At 39.9% G+C, this 27,783-nt stretch overlaps 1 protein-coding gene across 2 annotated transcripts in view; it reads left to right on the forward strand.

The window, feature by feature from the left end:
• Positions 1–27,783, forward strand: part of VPS35L (VPS35 endosomal protein sorting factor like) — a 150,629-nt gene that overhangs the window by 36,133 nt on the left and 86,713 nt on the right. For both annotated transcript variants that reach the window (XM_054575477.1, XM_054575478.1), the window contains exons 7-11: positions 4,890–5,018; positions 10,971–11,055; positions 17,598–17,654; positions 26,590–26,686; positions 27,380–27,427. In XM_054575477.1, coding sequence (XP_054431452.1) covers positions 4,890–5,018; positions 10,971–11,055; positions 17,598–17,654; positions 26,590–26,686; positions 27,380–27,427 — 416 coding nt within the window. The remainder of the gene's footprint in view (positions 1–4,889; positions 5,019–10,970; positions 11,056–17,597; positions 17,655–26,589; positions 26,687–27,379; positions 27,428–27,783) is intronic.

Consider the following 27,783-nt stretch of genomic DNA (forward strand, 5'->3'; position numbering starts at 1 on the left):
AAGGAGGAGAGAGATTAAAACTGATACCACAGAAATACAAAGGATTATAAGAAAGCACCACAAGCAACTATATGCCAAGAAATTTGAAAACATGGGTGAAATGGACAAATTTCCAGAAAAACATAATCTTCCAAAACTGAATCAAGAAGAAACAGAAAGCCTGAATAGACTTGTAACAGCTTGTGAAATTGAAGCAGTAGTCAGACAACTCCTAGCACACAAAAGCCCTGGACTGGATGGTTTCACAGGAGAATTTTACAAAACATTTAAGGAAGAGCTAACCCCTGTCCTTCTCAAACTACTCCAGAAAATCAAAGAATATGGAAGACTCCCAAACTTTTTTTATGAGGCCTGTATTATTCTAATTCTAAAACCAGTTAAAAATCAACAGAGAAAGAAATCTACAGGCCAGTGTCTCTGATGACATAAATGCTAAAAGCCTAAACGAAATATTGGCAAAAAACATCCAGCAATACATTAAAAAGGTTATACACCATGATCAAGTGGGATTCAACCAAAGGGTGCAAGGGTGGTACAATGTTTGCAAATCAATAAATGTAATACTTCACATAAACAAAAGAAAAGACAAAAATCACATGATCGTATCAATAGATGCAGATAAAGCATTTGTTAAAATACAGCACTCATTTATGATAAAAAACACTCAGCAAAGTGGGAGTAGAGGGAGCATACCTCAACATAATAAAGGCCATATGCGAGAATCCTGTAGCCAATATCATACCCAACGGGCAAAAACTAAAAGCCTTCCCACTAACATCAGGAAGAAGACACGGATGTCCGCTTTCACCACTTCTATTCAACCTATTATTAGAAGTTCTAGCTGTGGCATTCAGACAAGAAAAGAAAAAAGACATCCAAAATGGTAAGGAGGAAGTAAAACATTGTTTGCAGATGACATGATAACGTACATAGAAAACCCTATAGACTCCACCAACAATGAAATATCAGTATCAGAAATCAGAAGAAAAATCCCATTTGCTATAGCACAAGAAAAATAAAGTAACCTGGGAATACACCTAATGAAGTACTTAAAAGAACTGTACTCAGGAAAGTACACAGAAAAGTGAAGAAATCTTCAGTTTTCTTCCCAAACTGAAATCTACACAGGAACCTGAAGAATATTTTCTTCAGAAAAGTGAAGAAAGAGTTAAGGAAAACACAGATAAATGGAAACATTACCATGTTTGTGGATAGGAAGAATTAACATCATCAAAGTATCCGTACTACCCAAGGCAATTTCTAGATTCAACGCAATCCATATTAAAACCAATGACGAATTTCACAGATATAAAACAAACATTTCAAAAATTAAATGGAAGTATAAACAACTCCAAATAGCCACAGCAATATAGAGAAAGAAGAACAAATCAGGAGGATCATAATACCTGATATCAAACTATATTGTAAGGCCACTGTAATCAAAACAGTCTGGGACTGCCGTAAGAACAGACACATAGAACAGTGGAACAGAATAGTGAGTCCATATAAAAACCCACGTCTGTATGGTCAGTTGATATTTGACCAAGGGGGCAGAACCATAAAATGGGGTAAAAATAGCCTCTTCAGCAAATGGTGCTGGGAGATCTGGAATGACATATGCAAAGAAAATGAAACTAGACCACCAACTTACACCATACACCAAAATAAACTCAAAAGTAGGTAAAAGACTTAAACCTCCACACGATTAGCAGTCTTAGAGGAAAAACATAGGCAGCAAAATTTCAGATATGCTACAGAACAATATTTTCGATAAAACATCCTCCAGATCAAGGGAATAAAGGAAAGAATAAGCAAATGGGACTATATCAAATTGAAAGTCTTCTACAGGGCTAAAGAAAACATCAGGAAAATGAAAAGGGAACCAACTGTATGGGAAAATATATTTGCTAATGATAACTTCGGACAAGAGTTTGAGTTCCAAAATATATAAAGAACTCATATAACAACACCAGGAAGATAAACAATCCAATTGAAAAATGGGTAAAGGGCCTGAACAGACACTTCTCCAAGGAGGACATTCAGAGGACCCATATGCATATGAAAAGATGCTTAACATCACTAGCAGCAGAAAAGATGCAAATTAAAACCACAGTAAGATTCCACTTCACACTGTTCAGAATGGCCATCATAAACAAATCAGGAACAACAAGTACTGTGGAGGTTGTGGATAAAAGGGAACCCTTGTATTCACTGTTGGTGGGAATGCAGGCTGGTGCTGCCACTGTGGAAAACATGGAACTTCCTCAAAAAACTAAAGATGAAACTGCCTTCTGACCCAGCTATTCCACTGCTGCTGTGATAACCTAAAAATTCTGAAATGCCTGTTCAAAAGGACCTATGTACCTATGTTCATAGCAATTTACTATTTACCAAAGCAGTGCTGAAAACCTATGTGCCAATCAGTAACTGAGTGGACAAAAAACTGGTTCATTTACACAATGGAATACTGTGTAACAGAAAGAAAGATGGGACTCCTAACTTTTGCAACAGCATGGGTGGAACTGGAGAGTATTATGCTAAGTGAAATTAACCAGTCTGCAAAAGACAAAAACCATATGATCTCACCTATAACAGGAAAAGAATGAACAAAGCACACAAACTAGCAAATAAGAACCAGAGGCATGTAAACAAGGAACAAACTTACAGGGATTCAGAGGGGAGGGGAAACGGGGGCGGGGGGATAAGGGCGGAAAAAAGGGGAAGGACTTTGTTAAAGAACAAGTATAAATGACTCCTGGACATGGACAACATGGTGGGGATTTACAGTGGGAGTGGGGTGTTGGCAGGGCAGGGGAGAGCAACGGGAAAAATTGGGACAACTGTAATAGAACAACAACAAAAATATTGTACTTTGAATGGAGACAAATACACAGGCAAATATCAGTTGAAATGTACTTATTTGATGTCATGAAAACAAAGATTCTTTTAGCAAAATAACAAAAAAGAAAAAATGAAAAACAAAAAAAGAAAAGAATCTAGTTGTATGGATTGAATGGGGATGCTTTGAAATTCACAAAGGGCCATATCATGGCAGTAGCATTGTTGTGCCCTAAGTCTTGCCCTTTGTTTCAGAGTCCTTCCAGCTGTGAAACCAGAGTAGTTGGGTCCTGAGCAGAATTTAATAGTCTACTATCTTATTTCCCAATTCAGACAGGATATGTTTTGAATTTGTATGCGAGTGATCATTTGTCTGCATATCATCAGTCAACCTCAGCTGGTAAAAAGGAAATTACTGAGGGCTTTAATCAAAGCTCTTTAGTCTGTGAGTCTGTTAAAGTCACTTGAGCTGGTTTAAGTTGAAAATGGGGACTAGATTGAAGGAGACAAGGGCACTATCCTGAGCCCAAGGGCACAGTGTCCTGGACCCAGGGACTGAGTAGCAAGCCAAGAATCCAGCAGCTGGCCTGTCTTTCTTGGTTCTGCGTAGCCCCCTCATCACTGATTCTTTGTCTAGTTCGTTCGTTCTTTATTTTCCTGAAGACTGGTTTCTTGGCTCACAGGAGATATGGCTGCCCCATGGCTTCTATGCTAACAGTGTATTAGGGTAAGGCTAGGTTACACTGTAGTAACAAATGAAACCCCATACCTCAGTGGCTTAATTATAAAGTTTATTTCTTCCTCACATTATTCATCCAGTGAAGGTGACAGACAAACCGTCCCGTGGTGCTGCCTTCTCAACAGATAGCTTCTAGGGTTGTCACAGCTAAGTTAAAGAAACAGTCACTTTTTCTACTGCCTCAGCCCAGAAGGGACACATGTCCCTCTGCTCACAGCCTTTTTGCCAAAACTAGTCGTGCGTCATCTCCTACTGCAGAGGGGCAGGAGAACCCTATCTCATAGTTCAAATGACCAGTTGGGATCAGTCCAAATAAATAGAGTACTTTGGTTTCCAGAGGATATCAATATAAAAAAATACGACGTTCCTGATCTCTTGTGGGTTAGAATGACCCTCACTCTTATGAGCTTAGAGCCTCTCAAAAATAGGCAAGGGTGAATGAATGAACACATACTGTGTGTCAGGTGGTTATGCTGTCTTCATACATTGTTACTTCATCCATGTGGTGATCTAGCTCTCTTCTGCCACAGGTGTTTGCTGTGGTCTCCTTTGTGTCCTGAATGCTTTGTCTCTTAAGTAGGCATGGGGTGGTCTAGTTAACACCTCCTGCCCTCCCGTGCCTGACCTAATAACTGTACACCACTGAGAGTTTGTCTCAAGCATCACTTCTTCCAGAAAACCTGTCTAGAGTCTTTCCTGTTACCTTGTTTCTTCCATTTTCTCCAACATCTGAATATTCCCAAAATTGAATATTCCATGTCTCTCCAGTGGTACATGCCAATGATCAGCAACTTTTTCCCCCATAGTGGTACATGAAACAGTTGTGTTTCTTACAGTGGGCATCTCAGGTTCAGTAAACTATTGTTTCCTTCCAAGCATTTATCTCAGTTTGTATTCATATCCATCTCGTTCTATGTACCTTAGTGTAGAAATAAACTCCATCAGTACAGAAATGAAGTTATTTTGCTTACCTTTGTATCTTGAGCATCTGGCATACCATACCTGGCACACAATGGGCCCAGGTAACTATTTGTTATCGTTGTTATCTCTGTTCAGAGATGAGGCCCTGGACAGAAAGCAGCTCACCCAGAATCACATGGTAATAAGTGGCTGAGATGGGAGTTGGCCTAGGTCATACTTGCCTGCAAGGCTAATCTCTCAGTCTGCTTTCTGCCCATCTTTGCAGAAAACTCTATAAGAACCTGTTTGTTCACAAGACAAAACTATCAGTCCTGGTGGGCATATGAGGAAAACAGTGAGGCTCAGTAGTGTTTTCCTTTCATGCTTACATTTTCCTGCTTTCTCCCCACAGGGATCCCAAAAGGAATTGTTAAATTTAACTCAACAGGATTATGTGAACCGCATAGAGGAGCTTAACCAGTCACTGAAGGATGCCTGGGCCTCGGACCAGAAAGTAAAGGCTCTAAAAATAGTCATACAGGTCAGATCTAGTGATTTTTTTCTTTTCCTTCAGTTTCCCCATGTAAAACTCCTTTGTGGATAATTAGGGTTTTTAGTGGCCTTCTTTTTTCATGTGTTCCATTTTCACATACTTCCTATGAATCTGTTTTTATGAGATGTCTAATCCCACTGCCACCATGTGCAAGTTATACAGGTTGTGCACTGCACAATTCCAGGAAACTCACCCTAGATACAATATTAATGGTGCTCTCTGGGTTGTGCAGTTAGTTCATTGGCCCTGTACATCTCCTGGCGCATTTATGATTTGTACAGTCTAAAGGTTGGCCAAATATTATTTTGGGTTTCCTTGACCAGATTTTCTTTGTGTCTTTGGGACTAATGGTTGTGTGCCCCTGATATATACATTTTGGGGTCATATTCTGCATAACTGTGTGACAAAGAAAACATGTTTATGGTATTAGGAGGGTTACATTTGGTGAATCTGTTTTGTTGATGAATTTGTTGATCCGTGACAACTCTTGGATCACAAGAGCAGTTTTGTAAGGAAAACAGCTTATTCTGTTTCTTGACCCTTAAGATCATCCTGTCTTGGCAAAACCGTGTTCAGAAATACACTGTAAAAAATAATGTATGCATTATGATTTTCAGAGCAGGTTAACAAAGAATTTCTGAATAGCCATTTTAGTTCAAAAGGACAAATCCCATTTTTGTTTAATTAATGTCATGGCACTGTGACATTTGATTTCTCACTTGTTGCTTTGGAGAGAGGGTTAAGAGAGCATGGGAGCCTCTGCAGTGGGTGCTTGAAATCTGTTAAGATGGCACTTTATATGGCAGGTGCTGTTTTTTGGGTATTTCATGACCAAGCCCATCAATCACTCTTAGTTTTTAAAGTAAATACCCATGTAGAAGCATCCTCTCATCAGGATGCATGTGATGTTGGTTGCTTCCTCAGGGGCTCACGTGAGAAAATAATCTAAACTAATAATTGCTTTTTCAGAATATTTTTATTGGCAGCATCTCTACATAGAATATTGTAGTATAGAACTGTGACTTCTAAATTTTACATCTGGAGAAGATTTGATTGGTGTCTTCTCAAAGAATAAAACTGTGGACACCTGGTTAATTGTAACTGTCTTACTTTCAGTACTTAGAAGACTGCCTTCGTTATTTACTAAAGATAGTCAAGTTGTGGAGTGCGGAGAAATGGGACCAGTTTACCTTATTTGCTCTGCAATAAGGTTTTTGTTTTTGTAGCTTGAGATGTATTCTACATACTCTAAAATCCACTATTGTTAAGTGCAATTCAGTGATTTTTTTAGTGAGTTTACAGAATTGTGCAACTATTACACAATCCATTGTTAGAACATTTTCATTACCCTCCCCTTCAGATTCCCTCAAGCATGTTTGCAATTAAACACTGCTATCACTTTTGGCCCCAGAAAGCCACTAATCTGCTTTTGGCTCTAAACTTTAATTTTCTAGACATTTCACGTATGTGGGATCATTCAGTATAAAATCATTCACATCTTTTCTTTCCGTAGCATAGTGTTTTTGAGATTCCCCCGTGTTGTAGTGCTAGTACTTCATACCATTTTACTATTGACTGGTATTCCATTGTATGGATAACCACATTTTCCTTACTTATTAATAACTTGATGGACATTTAGACTGTTTCTACTCTGGCTCTTGCCACTATGAACAGTTGCATACAAGTCTTTGTGTGGACATGTGTTTTCACTTCTCTTGGGTAGATTCCAAGGAGTGAAATTGCTGAGTCATATGGTAAGTTTATGTTTAACTTTTTGAGAAATGGCAAACTTGCTTTCTAAAATGGCTGCACCACAGCAGTCTGTGGATGTTCTAGTTCTTAAAACAGTCGTTGTTGTCTGTCTTTTTTATTATAGCTATCCTAGTGAGTTTGAAGTGGCATCTTATTTTATTTTATTTTTTTTTAATTCTCACCCAAGACATGTCTTCACTGATTTTAGAGAGAGAAGAGAGGAGAGAGAGAGAGACAGGCAGGCAGGCACACATTGATGTGAAAGAGAAACATTGGTCAGTTGTCTCCTGTACGCACCCTGACTGGGGATCAAATTCACAACCTAGGTATTTGCACTGACCAGGATATCAAACTGACTCTCAGAGTCAGGTGCAAGACTCTAGTGCATGGGGTGATGCTCCAGCCAACTGAGCCTACTGTCCAAGGCTTATTGTGGTTTTAATTTGCATTTCCCTGCTAAGTAATGATGTTGAACATCTTACCATGTGCTTATTGGCCATTTTTATGTCTTGCTTTAGTGAAATGTCTATTCAAGTCTTGCCCATTTTTAAAATCAGGTTGTTTATCTTCTTTTTGAACAGTAATAATTCTTTATATATCCTTCATATAAGTTCTTTATCAAATATATGCTCTAAAAGTATTTTTGTCTAGTATGTAACTTGTCTTTTGATTTTCATAATGGTGTCTTTGCAGTGTAGACATTTTTAATTTTGATGAGGTTCAGTTAATTAATTGTCTCTTTTGGCTCATGGTTGTAGAAGTTCTATAGTTTTAGCTCTTATGTCTAGGTCTGTGGTCCATTTTGAATTAATTTTTATGTATGGTATAAGAATATAAATTTATTTTTTGCATATGGATGTTCAATTGTTTCAGCAACATTTGTTAGAAAAACTGTCTTTTCCCTATTGAATTATCTTGGCACCTTTGTCAAAAGTCAACTGACTATAAAATGTAAGGGTTTATTTGTGGACTCTCAAGTGTATTCCACATATCTGTGAGCCTTTCCTTATGCCAGTACCACATTGTCTTGATTACTTACTTTATGGTAAGTTTTGAAACTGGGTAGTTTAAGTCTTTTAACTTTGTTCTTTTTTCAAAGCTGTTTTGACTCTTCTTGGTGCTTTGTGTTTCCATATGATTTTTGGAATTGCTTGTCAGTTTCTTCCCACCACCCCAAACAAACCTGCTGGGATTATGAAAGGGATTGTGTTGACCCTATACGTCAGTTGGAGAGATTTGCCATCTTAACAATAATGAGTCTACTGGTGTATAAATTATGTCATTCGTTTTGTTGATGGGCATCTGACTCTTGCTTTTTCTTTTTTCATTATTATGAACAGTGTTACTGTGAACACTCTTGGACGTGTCTGCTGGCCTTTCTCTGATGAAGGTCCACACCTCAGAGTGGAGTTGCTTGGTGCAGTGTGTGTACATTATCCAGTTATTCTCCAAAATAGCTGTGCCAGCCGACATGCTTACAGTAGCAGTAGCAGTGTGAGAGTCTGTGCTGTTCAGCATCCTCTCCACATTTTTGTATGAAAGACTTTCTGTCTTCATTTTTTTCAATTTAGGAGGGGATAAAATCCTATTTTATGGTGATTTTAATTTGCTGTTCCCTGATTATAATAAGATTGATCTTTTCACATGTTTACTGGCCACTGGGGTTTCCTTTTCTGTAAAATGCTTTTTGTCCATTCCTTTCGCTCATTTTTCCATTATGTTGTTTGTATTTTTCATATTGATTTTTAGAATATTTTTCGCCTATTCTGGGTAGTAATTAATTGTCCTCTGATCATTTAGTCTGCCTCTTCCATTTGCGTTGGTTATTCAGTTTTTAAAAGATCCTGACAATTAGAAACTGCTAGTGTTCCTTTAGAGTATTGCTAATTGGAAACAAATGAGAAACACCTTTTTAATATTTTTCTAGCAGTGTTGATAAATTTGATAGCAAGTATTTCAGGCAGAGTAATTTTAGTCAGTATTTAAGAAAATGTTTGTTAACAGTCGTTCTCTGCCTCAGCAGGACTCTAGAATCCTGTGGAAGCTTTAAAAGCTCCTGAGTTCACACTAACACCCAAAACAAAACCATCTTTATTGGGATCGCTGGGAGTGGGACCCAGGCATCATTATTTTTAAAAGCTCCCAGATGATTCCGAACACTGGTTTGTAGAAAGCTTAGTCCATTCAGAGTCTGCTGCACATTGTGGATGTCCTGTGAAGTGGATGTGCTAGAGCCCTTGTTAAAAATACTGATTTCCTGATGCCTCCCTGGAGGATTTGAAAAGTAGGTTTAGCATGGAGCAGAGAATCTGTATTTTTAATATATACCCTGGGATGACTGATTCTGAAGCTGCACCAAAGCTTTAAAATCTTGTGGAATCTTCAAAATTGTGATTTAAAAGGTAACTTCAATTCATAAGGTTATTATGACTTTTATTTAAAAGAAAACAACCAGAAACAAAACCTGTACTTCTTGTTATCCTTTATAAAATATGTTCTGTGACACCAGGTTAGGAGAAAAGTCAGTGCACAGATGTTGGGAAGCCCCAGCTGTGTTTAATTTGAAATCTTCTGTTTGAATTCCCTTTTTCTCACCTCCAGAGTGGGCAGCAATTCATCTGTTAGGGCCTCTGGGTAGGATCTTGGGAGACGTGACATCCCTAGGAGTGAGAGCTGTGTATTATAAACCGTCTCTAAGAATCAGAGTTGTTTGCATTTTCTAAGCCCTGAAATTTCATGGGGTAATTCTTTAAGCTGGAGTGCTCATAAAGGACATATGAAAACCACAAAGCAAGACATCAGAAGATAGAGTTCTGCGTACATCCAAGTGCCATTGTTTTAACAGCTCACATGTCCCTCCGGCTCTCCCCCAAATAATATTTGGGCTGTGAGAGGGTGTTCCATAAATTAGACATGTTATTTACTTTTAGGCATGTAGTGCTAAGGAGAAACTTGGCAAATCTAACAATTTAGTTATTGGGTAACAAAGTGAGAACTGATGAGAAACCTACTTCTTGATAGGATGAACTTACAGCCGTTGTCTGTGGGTTGGAAATGCATATTCTGTGCCCAAATATTTTTAAGTGACATTTTTCTGTCTGAGGGTCAACCATTGGAATAATAAAATAGGGCAAGGTTGTTTAGTTCCTTATGCTGACTTTTGAATTTGTAAAGACTTTGGGGCATTACATTTAGTTCTTTAAAGTAGAAATCAGTTTTTTGTTTGTTTTTTGGTTTTGTTTCTGATTATAAGTGATGGCTTTTGTTTTATTTTTTATTTTTAGACAGAGGAAGAAAGGGAGAGAAACGTGGATGTGTGAGAGATACAGTTGCCTCTTGCACGCCTCCAGCTGGGGACCTGGCCCGCAGTGCAGGCCTATGCCATGACTGGGAATCAAACCTGTGACCTTTTGGTTCACAGGCCGGTGCTCAATTCACTGAGCCACACCAGCCATGGTATAAATGATGACTTAATCTGGGGAATTTTAAGGGCAAGTTCTGTGACTATAGTTTTCTGTTAAGAGTCCTGAACATGTCGATGACCCCTGACTCGAGTGATAGCTTGGGGGATTGAGCAAGTCCCTGTGGAACCCACATGCTTTCAGTGTTGAAGACCATAGTCCAGAGAAACATGAGCTCTCTGAAGCTTGTCATGTTCCTTTTAGAGTGATGTTTGGGAGTGAGTGTAAATGATAGATGCTAGTTTTAAGAAATCCTGGAAATTTACTTATGGGGTCACTTCACAGAAAAAAATGTTTAAGAATCAAGACCATCCTGAAATAAACCAGAGGTAGCCATGCTGAAAAGCAGCTAGAACAAAGATGGGAATCATCTGCAAGGACATTTATGGGAGAGGTGTCATTGACTTCATTTGGTGACTTTGAGTGCTGACCCTAGTTTGGTATATGAGCAGAGACCGTTTTGGATGAGACTCCTCAGTCCTTTGGTTTTCCTGGAGGAAGGCGGTAGTGGCTTTCCTTAAGAGGCTCTGTTGTGAGCAGAATCTCACTCTCATTGTCAAAAGCACAGTGGTTTCGCTTATCATTGTATTTCCAGTGTCTAGCAAGGGCTTGGCATGTGGTAAGTACCTGCACTTGTTTGTAGAAATTGTTAATTTTCCAGGCCTGGAGTATTCCAACCAAGTCAGACACAGCAGAATGAATATTCTTTTCTCTTATCTTTTTCTAGTGTTCAAAGCTTCTTTCAGACACAAGTGTTATTCAGTTCTACCCAAGCAAATTTGTCCTCATCACTGACATACTTGATACATTTGGTAAGTACTAAGTATGAGTCATATTCATTTTAGATCTAGGAAATACATATATAGGTGTGTGTGTGTATTTTTTTTTGGCCAGAAATTGGGTGGTGGAATTGCTTTAAATTGGGTTCTGTTGGGTTCTGTTCCTGCTATTTAACAAGGGTGCTGTTACTGAAAGAATTTTAAGTTACGTGTTTTCTAACCTTCTGATACGCTACTAAAGAAAGCGAGGGAAGTGGGGCCAACACACATCCTGTCTAGACCGGTGGCAGTCCATTGCTCTCTCATGGCTTCCTGAACTTACTTTGATGGAACTGAACTCAGAGAATCTCCTCCTAGTTTTTTCTTGGCCTTCAGTGGGTCTCTCTCTGTGGAAATGGCAGCACCATGTATCTTGTTGCCTAAGCTGAAAACCCGAGAATCTTCTCCCCTGTGCCTCACATCCAACCCTAAGTTCTTATTCAGCTTCCTAAATCTTCCCAGTATTCTCTTTTTTCTGTCTTCAGAGAAAAACCTTAGTCCAGGCCACAGTCCTCTCCCACTTGGATGATGGCTGCAGTTCTTATGGGGTTTTTCCCATACTATTGGGGCTGTTCCTTGTCCCATGTGCCACCCATCAGGCAGAATGATTTGTGGGAGCCCAGCAGAGAGGTCTAGACTAAAGAAAATGACCTGAACCCCCTATGGAGAAATAGGAGACCTCCATGCTGCTTGGCAGTGGTTAGTATCCAGAGCCTCGTACCTTTAGCATTTTGCCGAAACCATGTAGCTCTTTAGGCGACGTGATGTTGAGCAATGAAGTGCCCCATAAGAACTATAGCAAACAGTTACCTTCTGAGAGCTGAACACATAGGCAATCAGAACAGAGGCATTCACTATCTTACCAAGGAAGGACCAGTGGGCTCCCAGCCCTGTAAATCTTGTTTATAACCCGTCAAAAGATCTAATGGGTCAGAAAACAAATTTCAGTGAGACCCATTTAGTTCTGTACAGGAAATTAGGGACCTGAATGTATTTGCTGTTACAAGTGATAAAAAACCTGATTCATACTGATCTTGGCAAAAGGGGCTATTTATTGACTTAGTTTGAAAAATCCAGAGGTAGTTTGTAGCTTCAGGTACAGCTAGACTCAGGAACTCAAACATTATCTTCAAGACCATGTCTTTTTCTAGTACTTTCCTCGAGCTGGCTTCATTCTCAAACTCTATAAGGCACGCTCACTTCTGTTAACTGCTAGTAGTCCCAGGACAGGGAAAGGGCTTTAATTTTCTAAGCATTCCAACAAAAGTCCCAGAATTCCATCTCGTCATCCTAGCTTGGATCACATGTCAGTTCCTGAGCAATTTGTGTTATCTGGGGAATGAAATGTGCAGTTTATTCAGGGCTGGAAGACGCTGTTGCCTGAAGAAAGGGGAATGGAAGCTAACTGGCCTAAAAGAAGTGATAACTAGCTAAAGTAGGATCTGTCAAGGTCAGATGACCAGAGAGGTGGTGTTAGGCACTTTTGGGCACTGAGGATGTCTCAGTAAATAAGGGACAAAATCCCTGCGTTTGTGAGCATATGTGCCAGTAAAGGAGGATTTACAGAAAAAATAAGTAAACATAACTGTATGGTATTTGACAGTCAGTACTGTGGAGTAAAAAAATGAGGACAGGGTTAGGGGGATGAGGGAATGGGCAGGGGGTGAGGAGGCTATACTTTTAAGAAGGGTGGTTGGAAAAGACCTTACTAAGAAATTGATAACGTGGGTAAGTAGTTGAAGGAGAGGAGAGAGGAACCACATGTTCTATGGGAGTGGGAGTGCAGGGCCAGGTTATGCCAAGGAACAGCTTGTGCAAAGACCCTGCAGTGGGAGCATGGCTGGCAATCCTGAAGAGCTGAGAGACAAGGGTGGCTGGAATAAGGTGAGCAACAAAGAAGGGCAGGAGCTAACATGACCAGAGATCCTGGTGAGTCTTGGAGGCTGTTGAAAGAACTTGGGCTATGAACTTGAGGACATGAGGAGCCACGGGAATGTTCAACAGCCCAGGGATGCCATCTGACTTGAGTTTTACTGAGCTCCCTCTGGCTGCTGTGCTCAGACTAGACTGTAGAACAAGGGTGGGTGGGGAGCCCAGTTAGGAGGCCATTATAGCACTTCAGCTGCAAAATGAGGGTGATGTGAACCCAGGGCAGTGGTTGAGATGGGGGTAATAATCCAGAATCGATGGGTGCATTAGGCTCTCACAATAAATATCAAGTCATGCAGTACTTGGGCCTCCACTTCTCTCACACGGTTTTCTTCACAGGGTTAGGACATCATCAGGGAGACAGGTCGGTGGCTGTGTCTGGTCTTCCTGACAGTTCTACTTCTCATGGCGAATTAACACCTTGGCCTTCTGGTTCCCCCCACTGGCCTCCTGCAAGTTTATATTGCATGAGTCAGAACCCTGGTAAGATAAGCTCAGGGATGCCAGTGAGATTCAGTTTCTAACCGGTCAGCCTGGCCAGATCCAAACATTAACCTTGTGAGAATTTTGGGCTGCCATCCTGCCAGCCTTTGTTGGCAATATTCTAGTTTCAGACCTCAACAAGCTGGATACAATGCAGATGTCTGCTGTCCTGGGTGGACTGGAAGTTGACAGTATTGGTGGTGATAAACCCTCAACCAATAATGTCCTGTGGCCTGACTCTTTTTTTAGGTGCTTTAGAAATTCTAAGTCACATTGTCTTCATAACAGCCCTATGAGGTCAGGTCTGGAATTATCCACATCTCACAGGTGAGGCACCTGAGGCACAGAGAAGTAGGGTAGCCCAAGGTCTCAAAGATATGAGTTCTCTTTGCAGTCAAAGCACCTGTTTTATTTTTGTTGTACTTGGTTCATGAGGAAATTTTGCTCTCTGTGAAAATTACAAATGCCAGTTTCACCTCTGGGAATTCATTCCAGTATATAGCAGCAGAAGACTGGAAATAACCCAGGTGGCCATCAGTAGGCGATGTCTATACATTGGAGAAGTAGGAGGCCTCTATGAATGAGGGTATGCTCTGCATTGTGAGATGGAAAGATCTCCAGGCTGTATCATCATGTAAAAACATCAAGATGTAGAACAGCTATAGAGAATATTCTGGTTTTGTGCATATTCCCTTGTATTTGCCTGAAGAAATATCCAAAGGACATCCAAGAAATAAATAAAAGTGGGACCCCTTAGAGGGTGGTGAGAGCAGTGAAGTGATTGGGAAAGGCTAAAAGAGAAACTTCGGTCAACACCTTCCACTGCCTTTGGAGTTTTGAACCATGGGAGTATTTTCCCCATTCGAAATCAAACATTTAAACAAGTACCTGTCTTCAGCACCTTTCTCTTTCCGCTCCACTTCCAACATTCCCAGTGGTACTGATGCCTGGATCCGTGGTGAATGATACTTCTCAGGACAGTGGGGCAGCTTGAGCTTGCAGGTGCTCAAAGAAACTATTATGCTTTGGAGCTCCTGTGCTGTTTTTACCTTTTAGGTAAAAAGTGAACACTGCCTTGTTTGGATGGGAACTCGGAGTGCCAAGGTCCATCTCGTTTATCTGCTCCCCAGGGGGGTGCTTGACAGTACAGGGGCAGGTGTTCTGTGGTGGTGGGCAGTACTGGTCAGGGCTGGAATGTTGTGCTGGGCAAGGATGTGGGACACAGCCCAGGCATCTGCAGCATGAAGGCACGAGGAGGGTCTCACTGGGATTTCACAGAGGCCCTGAACGGCAGAGTTGGGCCTGAGTCCTGCCTGCATTCCTTGCCTCGCCTGCACAGGTGAGCTTTGGTTTCTTCACCTGTAAAATGGGCATGATAGGCCCCTGTGTCATGGGTTTTCTGGAGGGAATTACATGAGAGAATGCATAATGTTTTTCTTTTAATTGCTTGCTGTCAGGATCAGGGTAAACAACTTTGAACAGTGCCTAGCACAAAGTAAGTGCTCAGCAAATGTTAGCTATTATCATTGTCATTATTTAGGTATTTCAGTGTTTTTGGTTTTATAGAAAAGTGGATCAAGAAAGGAAATAAATCTAGGATTAGGTATTATTTCTTTTTTTTTTTTTTAAAGATTTTATTTATTTATTTTTAGACAGAGGGGAAGGGAAGAGCATGGCAGGGAGAGAAACATCAATGTGTGGTTGCCTCTTGTGTGCCTCTTACTGGGGACCTGGCCCTCAACCCAGGCATGTGTCCTGACTGGGAATCAAACCAGCGACTTTTTGGTTCGCAGGCCAGCGCTCAATCCACTGAGACACGCCAGCTGGGGCTCGGGTATTATTTCTCAAAGTAATTGTCCACTGGCTCAATAAAGGAAAACAATATTTACCCAACTTGTTTGGCCAAAATGATTTTGCTGTTAAAAGCCCGTTAGAATATGAAGGTAAAATATAAAAATTTTTTGTGGTCTTAGAGAGGAAGCAAGTTTTCCTGTGAAGGAAGTAAAGGCATTTCATGCTCTTAAGGCTGGTCTGTGTGCCATAGGAGGTGAGAATTTAGGCAGCTGCCCAGTGTTCACTGTGATACTCCAACGTAAAATTGTATGCAGTCCCAGTGCCTGCTTCTGTGGTTGTCAGAGACAGCTTCTTACTGCACCAGGTGAGACTGCCATGGGGAGTGCATGACCACAGGCAACCAAGCACTTTCTGCCAGGGGGACAAAGGTGGTTTTGAGATTTGGAGTGTGTTCTCTGGGGTTTCCTGGGAAAGTCTAAAATGAAGCAATGGGATAGAGCAGTGGTTCTCATCCTTGGCTGCGTACCTGGGGAGTCTTAATAACACTCCCAATCATCAGGCTGCACCCCAGACCATTTATATCAGATCCTCTTAGGATGGACACAGGCTGATCAGCATATTTTCAAGTACCCCAGGTATTCTGAATGCTCAGCCAAGTTTGAGAACTACTGTTTTAGAGGGAAGGCGAAGGCTTGTTGATGTTTTCTGAGATTGTCATATCGAAGGCAAGTTTTAAAATCAAAAATGGTTCCTGCCTGCATCACTGGTTCTCATACTTGAGTGTATATACAAATTTCCTAGCCAGGTTATTCCAAATTCATATTCCTAGTCCTCACCTGCTAAAATATTCTTTTTCATGTGCTCTGAGTTGGGCCCCAGGAATGTGCATTTTCAGCAAGTGTCATGAGGTTAATGCAGTGAAGTAGTTCATACTGGAAGAAGAACCTAGATGACTCATCTTAGCTTGGCTGGCCCATAATCCTAGTATTGGTCATTGCTTGATGATGTCATTTGATTTCATGTTCTTTGACCAAAAATGGTCCTTACAATTTTCTTCTTTTTCTGTATATGGACAAGGTATGTGGTTCTTTACTGCCTTGAATGATGGAGTTATGGGGGAAAAAGAAACACATGAGCGCAGTTAAAATCACCTTTTATGTTAAAGGTGATTTGGGAGGGTCCAGAAACTGAATAGTATTGTACATTTTATCCCTTGAATATTGACAGTATTTTCTAAATACAGCACATGGAATAAACAGTTTTTTGTGCTAGGTTAATGGTTGGTCTATAGACCAAGTCCAGATGGCCTCCTTGTAAATAAAGTTTTATTGGAACACAAGCACATCCATTTGTCTACATACTATCTATAGCAGCTTTTAAAGAAATATTTATTTATTTTTAGAGAGAAGGGAAGGGAGAGAGGAAAAAAGGGACAAAAACATCAATGTGTGGCTTCTCCCATGCGCCCTGCACCAGGGATCCAGGCTGCAACCCAGGCATGTGCCCAGACTGGGAATCGAATCTGTGACCCTTTGGTTCACAGGCTGGCACTCAATCCACTGAGCCACACCAGCCAAGGCTTGTTTTCTGAGATTAGCAGGGCTATGGCTGCTTTTGAGCTATGACAGCAGAATTGAGTATTTGCAACTGTATACCAGGCACCAGTCTGGGTACTGGGGATATGTCAGTATACATAACTGCTTCTGGACACCAGTCATATCACATAAATAAGTGAAGCAGACTGATGATGAGAGACAGTAGGGCATGGGAGACTGGCAAACTGGTTGTTCTTTATGCGATTTTAGGGAAGCTACTCTGTTCTAGCTGATTTTTATCCTTTAGGGATATAGGCCTGTTTTTGGCACATTGTATATGACGAAGCAGAAATCTCGGTTTTCATGTGAATTCTCCCAATTGTTATATGTTGGCAACTAATTAAAAAAAAATATTAAAACACTTTGTGGGCCATTGTGTGGTGGGCCAAACAAAATGGATCACTACTGGATTCAACCTGCAGCCTGCCCATTTGCAACCTCTTGTCTAGAATATAATGTATATCATTCTCTGTGGAGTGAATGGAGGTATCTGAGGCTGCTTTGACCCTGTGTTCCAGTTAAGACTCAAAGAGGAGAGTGAACACTTACCTGCCTCTCACAGAAAGTAAAAGTCCCTTTATTAAGAAACAAAGAAATGTGGGTTAAACTTGTCCCATAGGTGGCAGCATATTACCACAAGTTAAAGTTTACCTGGGAGATGTCTGTGTCCGCAGTAAACAAAGTTTTATTTAGTGTTTACTTCTGAAGAGCATGATGCTATCTTTTCTTCCCTAGGAAATCTCGTGTATGACCGCATCTTCTCCATGTGTGTGGGTGACCGCGTCTTACCAGGTAATGTGATAGCTATTGCAAGGGTATTATTCTGCCCTGGAGTCAGGATTCAGTTTTGTGAAATCAGGATTTATTGAGACCTGCTGAAAGTTTTTTATTTTTGGTTTGCTGAAAGTAAAAGAAACATCTTTACAGATTTCTGATTGTCTGTCTTCCAATAACATCAGAAGGTTTTCAAACAACCCAGCTAGGAATTTGGGCAAGTAATTTGAATGTGCAGGAATGAAAAGGTGTTGCATTTAGATTCACATCAACTTAAATTCCTCTGTTGCTTGACATTTTAATGTCTTTCCTAAGAAGCAAATTGCTTTAAAAAACCCATCAAATCAGTAACAGATCCTTTGCCTCAACAGTCTTTGCCCAAGTGATGTATGCATTAAATTTATTGCCAATCAATTTTAAATTCTCATGAGGTTACCATGGGAGTAGATTATGAATTTCTTTTTAAAATTTTTAATGCTTTTTTATTAACATTTAGTTCCTGTACACTCCCCTCCCTCAGCATTCACCACACTTGTCCATGCATCCTTTTCCTTTTTTGCACAATCCCTCTACCTATAACCGTCCCCCCCCAACCCCGACCCCTCCGCCGCAGCTGTCATGCTCTCCATCTATGAGTCTGTCCCCATTTTCCTTGTTAATTTGGTTTGTTCATTTGATTCTTCTTATGAGTGAAATCATACGGTACTGGTCTTTCTCTGACTGACTTATTTCGCTTAAGCATAATGTTCTCCAGGTCCATTCATACTGTTGCAAAGAGTAAAATCCTCTTCTCTTTTTTACAGCCGAGTAGGATTTCATTGTGTAAGTGTCCCATAGTTGTTTTATCCGCTTATCTATTGATGGACACTTGAGCTGCTTCTATCATGTGGCAATTGTAAATAATTCTGTAATGAGCATAGGAGAGCTTATATTCTTTTGAATTAGTGTTTTGGGGTCCTTCAGATACATTCCCAAAAGAAGGATTGCTGGATCAAAAGGCAGATCCATTTTTTGTGTTTTGAGGTATCTCCATACTACTTTCACAGTGGCTGCACCAATCTGCATTCCATGAATTTCTTTTGTCATATAAATGGTGATGATGTGTCTAGTAACATGGAACTCACACAAGTAGCTTCCTTTTCCTTTTATCCCTCTTTTCAAGTTCCTAGACTGCTGTTAGTAAACATTCTTACATATACACATTAGAACAAGTTTGTTTCTTCTTCACTTTGCCTCCTGCTGCTCCTAACCAGATGATGGCATCAGCAACAGTAACCCATAATTTGACCTCTTCATTCATTTACTCATTCTTTCCTTATTTCTTTTATCCATCTATGTATCTATATATTTTTTAAAACTATTTACTTACTTAGTATACTTATTGAGTATATTCACTATACTTATTTCTCAGAAAGAGGCACAACCCTACAGACTTTTGGGACTAAAAGAGCTCTTAGGAATCATCTTGTCTCATTATAATTGGGGAGACCCAGTACAAAATAGTCAGGGACTTGCTCACTGCCTTGCTGCTGCCTTGCTACCCCCTTGCTGAGGTGCTGGACCCACAGCCACTGGTCACATGGGGTTCTTGAGCTCTTGATATCTGGCCAGTCCAAACTGAGAGTATTAATAAATATTAAAAAATACAGTGGATTTCAGAGACTTAATACAAATAAAAGACTATAAAGTATCTCACTAAGAATTTTTTTAATATAGATTATACACTGAAATGGTATTTCGGTTAAGTTGATTAATCAAGTATAAATTTACCTTGCGTTGGTTTACCTTTTTGAATGGGCTCACATGGTATTTCTATTTGACAGCAGTGTTATAGATCGTTCCTGCCACCACATCACATCTGTTATGTTTTTAGCAGTCCCTCCCATGTTCCAGGTGCCTCAAGATTGGGAGGCTGTGAGCCTGGGAACATAGGCAGGGACCACCTGAACAGAAGGGCCTTCTCTGTAAGCCTAAAGAATGGGCAATTCAAGTGCTTTTATTTTATACCTGCCAGCTTATCCTCCATGTACAATGCCAACAGTAGTTTACCTTCAGTCTGCAGGCAGAATTAAACCCAAAGAGGTGTTTTCCTCGGCTACAAAAGTATTTTTCAAATGTTCTTTTGATACAGGTTTACTACTTCTGTTGTTGTATCCCTAACTGCTTAAAAATATATTACCTGCCTGAACCCCAGACACATTTGAGTTTGCATCTACTGTAATAATTTTCTTTCCTCCCAATTTTTACAAATTACGCAAACATTTTAGAGCCAAGTAAGAAAAAATTGCTGATAACTTACTACCTACCTAAAACTTTAACATAAAAGAGGATTTTCTTTTTTTTAAATCATGTTTACTTTATTACAGTTGCCTCAATTTTTCCCCCTTTGCCCTCCTCCACCTATCCCCCCCCCACCCCCACTCCCACAGTCAATTCCCATGCTGTTGTCCATGTCTATGAGTCATTCATACATGTTCTTTGTTTAGTCCCCTCCCCTTCTTAACACCATTGTCCTCCTTCCCCATCCCCTCTTGTCACTTTCAGTCTGCTCCATGTTTCCATGCTTGTGATTGATTCTATTAGTTAGTTTATTTTGTTGAATAGATTCCACTTACAGGTGAGATCATACGGTATTTGTCTTTCACCGACTGGCTTATTTCACTTAGCATAATATTCTTGGGTTCCATGCATGTTGTCACAAAAGGAAGGAGTTCCTTCTTTCTTTCATTTTTTAAAAAAATGTAGATTGCTTTTATTTTTTTAAATGTCAAAACCCATTATAAAATATTAAAAAATTTAAATCCATTATAAAGTCTCAGCAATTAAAACATGGCAACAGCACACAAATAATCAAGTAGATCAATGAATTAAAATGAGCATTCTAGTAACAAACGTATGTCTATGTCTAACAATGTAATACATGATTAAATTGATATTTCAAATCAATGGGGAAAATAAGGCTTATTCAACAAATAAAGTGCATAGACCACTGTTACTTGAAATCAAACAAATACAGAGCCCTATTTCACACATGATACAAAAAGTATTCAGATGAGTTAAAAATCAATATGTAAAATCAAAGGAGTTTTAGGAGAAAATGCAAAATAATATTTTTCTTACCCTGAAGTCAAATACTCAAACCCGGAAGCTATAAACTAAAATATTGACAATATGACTATATTAAACATTTAAGACTATATAGTAATATACATATAAAAAAGTGAAAGGACAAGTAATACAATAGGAAAGTATGACAACACATCTAAAAAAGGGTTAATAGTTTTTTTTTAGGGGGGAAAAATTATGCAGACATTTAGTCAAAAAATGGATAAAGAATACCAAGTTTAGTTTCAACAAATAATAAAGGAACAATGAAAATAACACATCATTGTCACAATCAGATTAATAAGTATTAAAAATATGGGTAATATCAAGTATTGGTGACTGTGAAAAGAACTGGGCGTTCACAGACTCTTTTTCTTCATCTTCTTAAAGCAGTGCCTTTAGCATATCTTGCAGTGCTAGTTTGGTGGAGATGTGTTCTTTTAGCCTTCTTTCGTCTGGGAAACTCCTTATTTTGTCTTCCGTTTTAATTGAGAGCCTTGCTGGGTAGGGCAGTCTTGGTTGCAGGCCTTTGAGTTTCAATACTTGAAATATTTCTTGCCATTCTCTTCTGGTTTGTAGTGTTTCTGTTGAAAAGTCAGCTGCTAGCCTTATTAGGGCTCTCTTGTATATTCTACCTGTTTCTCCCTTGCTTCCTTTGAGATTCTCTCTCTCTCTCTCTCTCTCTTTTTTTTTTTTATATTTGCTATTTTAATTATGATGATCTTGGAGTGGGCCTCATTGGGTTCCTCTTGAATGGGACCCTCTGTGCTTCCTGGACTTGTGTGACTTTTTCTCTCCTCCAATTAGGGAAGTTTTCCATCATTACTTTTTCAAACAGGTTCTCTATCCCTTCCTCATCCTTTTCTTCTTCTCTTATCCCTATTATATGGATATTATTACGTTTCAGGTTTTCCTGCATTTCCCTAAACGCCTCTCCATTCTTTTTGAGTCTTTTTTCATTTTCTTGCTCCTTCTGGGAGCTCTTTTCTACCTTTTCCTCCAGCTCTCTGATTCTATCCTCTGCTTCACTGAGTCCGATTTTGATTCCTTCTACTGTGTTCTTCAATTCAGAAATTGTATTCTTCATTTCTTCTTGTCTCTTATTGATAGTTTCTATGTCCTTTTTCAGGCTTATATAGTTTACAGTAAGTTCCTCTGTAATTTTTGGTAATTCTCTCTGAGCTCACTGAGCTCACTGAGCTTCCTTGTAACCATTGTTTTGAACTCAACATCTGATAGTTTACTTGCCTCTATTTCATTTAGTTCTCTTTGTGGAGATTCCTCCTTTTCCTTCAAATGGGGGGTGTTTCTTTGTCTTCCCATTATTCGTGAGACTCTTCCTTTTTACTTCTGATTCTTAAGTTGATCTGTCTTGATTTCCTGATTTTGTGGTATGAACTTCTGTGGTAGGAGACTGCTGTTTTTATTTTCTGGATCTGCTTCTGATGATGTCAGATGTTGACCCTGTCTGACCTTAGGCAGTCTGTTTGAGACTTTTAGGAATCTATTGTCTGTAGCTCTGTCATTCAGTTGTTAATGTAGTCACTCTGCCCTCAGCAGTCAGGCTTAGGCGCCGCAGGGTGGGGCAGAGTCCCTCTTGGGGGCAGGGCTATTGGGTCCTCTCATGCTGCTGCCGCTCAGTGGAGTGGTCTGCCTGAGCCAGATGGCTGCTGCTGTTTAGGGGAGGAGTCAGCAATGGGTTCCCACTGGCTACTCTCCCGGTTCTCTCCCCAAAGCCTCCATGTCCAGTCTCTCCTCAAATGTCTCCAGACCACTCTGCACCCTCTTTAGCTAGGGATCTACTATCTGGCTGCCACTCAATACTCAGCAGTCACACTTTAACACCACCGGTCCAGGGCAGAGTCCCTCCTAGGGGCGGGGCTATAATGTCCTCTCACGCTGCTGCTGCTCAGGGGAGTGGTCTCCCTGAACAGCATGACTGCTGCCTCACGGGGGATGAAGCAGCACTGGGATCCCGCCGCCTACTCTCTCAGTTCTCTCACCAAAGACTCCCTCCCCAGTCTCTCCTCAGTCGTCTCCAGCCCACTCTGACTCCCCGTCCCCTTGCTGGAGACCAGGGTAAGTGGCTGTAATTAAAAGTTTATGTGTTGGCCCTTTAAACGGCTCTTTGCGCCGCCAGCCTCCTGTCTCTGGCAGGAAGCAACCCTGTGGCTTTTCGCAGTAGGTTGTTATCTGCGTACTTTTTGGGCTCTGGTGTGGTAGCCTGGAGATCCCTCCTTTTGGTTTAGACCCGACTCTTCTCAGAGGGATCCCATTGGCCGTTTCAATATCCTTCTTGTGTTGTCGCCCTCCTTCTTGAGTGTCTACCGCACAGTTGTTTATTCCAGGTGGTTTCTCCACAATTTAGTTGTAATTCCAGGTTGGTCCTGGGAGGATGTCAGTATGACTTCCATTCACTCCTCCACTGTCTTGATTTCTAAAAAAAGGAGGTTTTTCATATTCATTTCCAGTTCTTGAGAGTGAATTAATAACTCCAGTTAATTAATAACTAAAGTTATTAATTAGCACTTTTATCACTAAAATTCTTCCTCCCTGAAATATCTTATTTTAATGCTTTGAGCAATGCATTCAGGCTTTTATTTTCTTGAAAATAATTTCTTCATTTACGAACCCCCATCCAAGCCTGCCCTTTGTTATAATCTTCACCTGCGTGTGTTTTCTGGTCTCAAGAAGTTGAAAGGGATAGGGGCTGGCCTTTCTAAAAAATGTTAGTAATCTCTGGGATATGAGTCTTCACAATAATTATGAATAAAACTTTTGGAATCCACTGTGCAGAATTCTGCCTAAAGAAATGAAGTTTAGAGAGTAATCTGGTGGCATTACTCATTTTTTCCATTTGAATCAAGTTCTGACTGGTGAGTTTAACTTTTGAGCCTTTACCTTCAGGAGATTTAACTAAGGCAGAACTCTTAGGAATTTAGAAAGATACCAGCATCCTTTGGGTTCATAGGAAGGATGTACTCCTAGATGTCGTAATTTTTTTCCCCAATAGCTCTTAATCCAGCATATGTGTGAAGAGACCATCTACTCTGCAGTAAAATTTTATTTTCATCTTGGCAGATAAAATTTAGGTTTATTGTGTTGTTGTTGTCATCAGTCACATTCCCATTTTCAGTTTCCTCAATGGCTGATGTGGGCTGCATTTGGATAAGGAGGACCCTTAATTGACATGGTGTTCTTTCAGCACCTGGTAGGATGACACTGCATTCCTATAAGCACTGTGATGTAAAGAAAACTCTCATTGCTACTGTAGAGACTTGCCAGGTGATAGAGAACTCAACTCATTGATTTCCTCCCTCCTCCTAAAATAGCCACAGAAAGTCAGGGTTAGTAAAAGAAATACCGTAAGGAAAATAAGTGGGAAGTTGGAGGAAAAGACCACTGTCATTTATTACATCAATGTCCCTTCTGAATTAAATTCCAAAATCTGCTTTTGTTCTCCATGTAGCAGCCCAGGTGCTAAAGTATAAATCATGTCATGTCATCCCTCTCCTCAGAATTCTTCAGGGAGCTTTCATTGCACTTAGAGAAATTCTCAAACTCCTCACAAGGGCTGCAGCCTTATATGATCTGTCTTGTGGTGCCTGCTTCTCCTCTTGCTTGCCACATTTGCCTGATTTCCTGTTCTTTGTCCATGTCAGTGGTCATAGCTAATTCAGGACCTTTGCACTTGCTGTTTCGTCTTCCTGCAAATACATATCCTCCAGATATAAGCATGAATGGCTCCTTTGTCATTTGGGGCTCAGCTCAAATCTCTGCAGGAGCCCTCTCTGACTCCAGCCACTACCACTTCCACCCCGCAACTGAAGTCATTCTCTACTCCAGTACCTAGTTTTACATCTTTTGTCATGTTGAATGCTATTGGATATTTCCTTATTTGCTTGCTTATTCTTTTCTCTGTTATGTTTCTTCCCCCACTGGAATATAAGCTTCATGAGGACAGGGTCTGTTTTATGTACTGTTGTCTCTCCAGAGCCTAGAGCACTACTGTCAGTTAGTTCTTAAAACATTTGCCTTGAGCAATAAAGTAAAGGAGTATTATATTTAATTCACTTCAGTATTTTAAAGTCTTACATAACATAAAACTTTACCTAAATTTTTTCTTGAGCTGATAATGCAGATTATTATATAACTTGTAGTTAGTATGTACAGCCTTCACTGACTCTCCATTTGCACAACTGGAAAGGATTTTATTAGAAGACCTCAGAGACTTATTTTTGTTTTGGGATTTCAAGTCACATGATTCACTCATATGAAGAGAAATGAACCCCACCTCTTCATTTTTTGCAAGGCAACATTGGCAAATGAATTACAGAATAATTTTTTATATTTTCTTGTCTGGGTCTCTTGGAACTTGAAAAAAATGTTAACTGCACAGGCTCAAACTAGGAAAGGGAAAATGGTAATTCCCCTTCCCTTGGAAAATGGAAAAATCATTTGGGAATGAATGAAGCATGCAAGGATATCCACAGATAGGTTAATACTTGAGATTGCAATTCCAAAATATCAGCACTTGTATTAGTGACTGTTCTATGCCAGTGTAGTTCGTGGAGGTTTATCTTTAGCTGATTCCATAGGAGTTTTGATCACCTTGTTGTAGGAGAAAGCAGACTTGATCAAAACTGATTCACTGAACAAGATGAGAACCAAGAAGCCAACATTCATTTGCTATTATTCTAAAATAACTAACTTTTCCCTTTTTGATTGAATCCTAATAGTATTAAGCATAGCCAGTGGTGCAGAAATCATAGAGAAGAAGTTATTTCTATGCTAGAGGTAAATAAAATGGCTTTGGTGTTGATGAGTGTTTTTGTTTTGTTTTCCATTTTTCTGTACTTTCATTCCTTATTAAGATATATGTCAACATTAAGCTTGGTGTCAGTGCCAGAAAGCTCAAAGTAACAATGGAGAAGGTTAGTGCTGGTGGGACAGCTAGTCCATGGTGCCAGGGATCCTGACTTCTCTGTTGCTCTCATGGTTTAAGATAGTTATGGAGGTTCCAGCCTTCATACCTTAATTCCAGCCCGCAGGAAGAAAGAATGAAGAAGGTCAAGTTCCTTCTTTTAAAACTCTTTCCTAGAAATTATACTTCTTTTGACATCCTGGGACCAGAACTTGGACACACAGCCATACCTAGCTACAAGGATGGCTATTTGTCTAGAAGAAAAGTTAGAGTTCTATCATTGAAGGGGAAGAGAACAGATAAGTGGAGAAAGTGGCAGTTTTTCCAAAAGTGACTTAAGTCTGAGAGCCAGTATTGGCTGTTTTCTCACCTGAATGCCTTGATTTACCTTCAGGTCTGGCTCATGTGCTATTTAGAACACAGACTTCAGTCACATTTCATGTTACTGTTGTAGGTTTGTAAAGAATCTGGAATTCTCAACAATATTGTAGTTACTGATGGGTACACCAAGAATTATATTAGCAATGGCTAAGACTCTAAATTGTACAGTCAGACTGCCTGAGTTGAATTCTAGCTCTTAAATTTCCTTGCTCTGTGCCTTGTACAAGTTGCTAAATTTTCTCTATGCCTTGGGAAAGATAATAAAAGTACATACCTCAGAGGGCTATTGTGGGGATTAAGTGAGCTGGCTAAATTTAGCACTCTAAATAGCTAGCACCTGGCACTTAAAAAGCCTCTTTCTGTAAGCTCTCATTGTCATCAGTTATTTCTGAATAATAAAATTTGGAAGGAAAGGGATAGAAGAACTAGGCATCCCCGCCCCTCCTTCTGTTTTACTGTAAGATTTAACTAGCCCGGGACTCAAGCAGCTGTAACAGATCCTAAGAATTAGGAAGGCTAATGGGTATTATTTTTGTATTACAGATGACTTCTCTCCAGAGAATGTAAATGACACGGCCAAAGAAACATGCTTAAATTGGTTTTTCAAGATTGCTTCCATCAGGGAACTCATTCCAAGATTGTATCCTTCCTTTCTTTTTTCTTTTGGTCTGAGGATTTTAAAGAGGCAAAAAAAGTTACCTGCTAATAGAAAGCATGTGATGGGATGCCCTGAACTCCTGTTGAAAATTTGATCCTGTTACAGTTGTCAGCCTGGAAATAACAGGGCCCACCACATTCAAGAAAAGCCCTTGGACTCTTCTATCAGTTTTTTAGTTTTTTATTTTAAATAGGATGCTTTGTTTCCAGTGAGGAATTCCCACATTATTTCTTTCAATTTAAATACCTCATTTTCATGTGTTTTCTCTCTTTCCCAGAATTTGAAAGAAACAGGGTCAAGCTTCTCTGCACAATTCCAATACTGAAGAACAGAGAATTCAACTTATACGCTAATTGAATGTTAGTTATCTGAAGTTCATTTTTTCCCCATAAGTCTTGACTGGAAAGTCTCAAAACTTACTTTGGATTTCAGCATGCAACCATGACCCAGCATGTAACATTTTCCAAATTTTATCTTAAAAAGATATAAGACCTTGAAAACCAAATATAGAAGCCACAAGCCAATAACTAACTTTATTCTCTGGGTTGTCGAGAGCCATTGTGGTATGTGGTCTCTTCTGAAGACACACCTATTTCTGTTCATGAAGAATTTAGTTTTATTCCATAGGGAACAGGCCATCTGGAAAATATCTTTCTTAACAGAATCTTTGTGTAGTTACGTGGAAGCGTCCATTCTGAAGTGTAACAAGTTCCTCTCTAAAACGTAAGGCTCACTCTTCTTAAATGTCCACAACCATAGCATTTCCAAAAATCCAGTTTCTCCCACCACTCCACACACACTAATGGCAATGTAATAGTAGCTGTTATTACTTGGGGACTTAGTAGCAGATCTTCTAGTCATTCTCTTATTTAATCCACATGAAAACTAATGAAATAGAGATACCATTTTGATCGTCACCTTACTGTTAAATAAACTCAGGCTAGGAGAGGTTGATTGAATAGCTCATAGGAGACTAGCTCATCTGGATTTGAATCATGCATCTGCCATTATTATCCATGCGTTTTTGAGAAAGTTGCTAAGTGTCTCTGACCCTCAGCCTTCTCCTGTGAATAAGATCA

This window comes from Pteronotus mesoamericanus, unplaced genomic scaffold (assembly GCF_021234165.1).
Source record: "Pteronotus mesoamericanus isolate MK-2021 breed Mesoamerican mustached bat unplaced genomic scaffold, CSHL_Meso_final contig_301, whole genome shotgun sequence".
In the NCBI taxonomy this organism is placed as follows: Eukaryota; Metazoa; Chordata; class Mammalia; order Chiroptera; family Mormoopidae; genus Pteronotus; species Pteronotus mesoamericanus.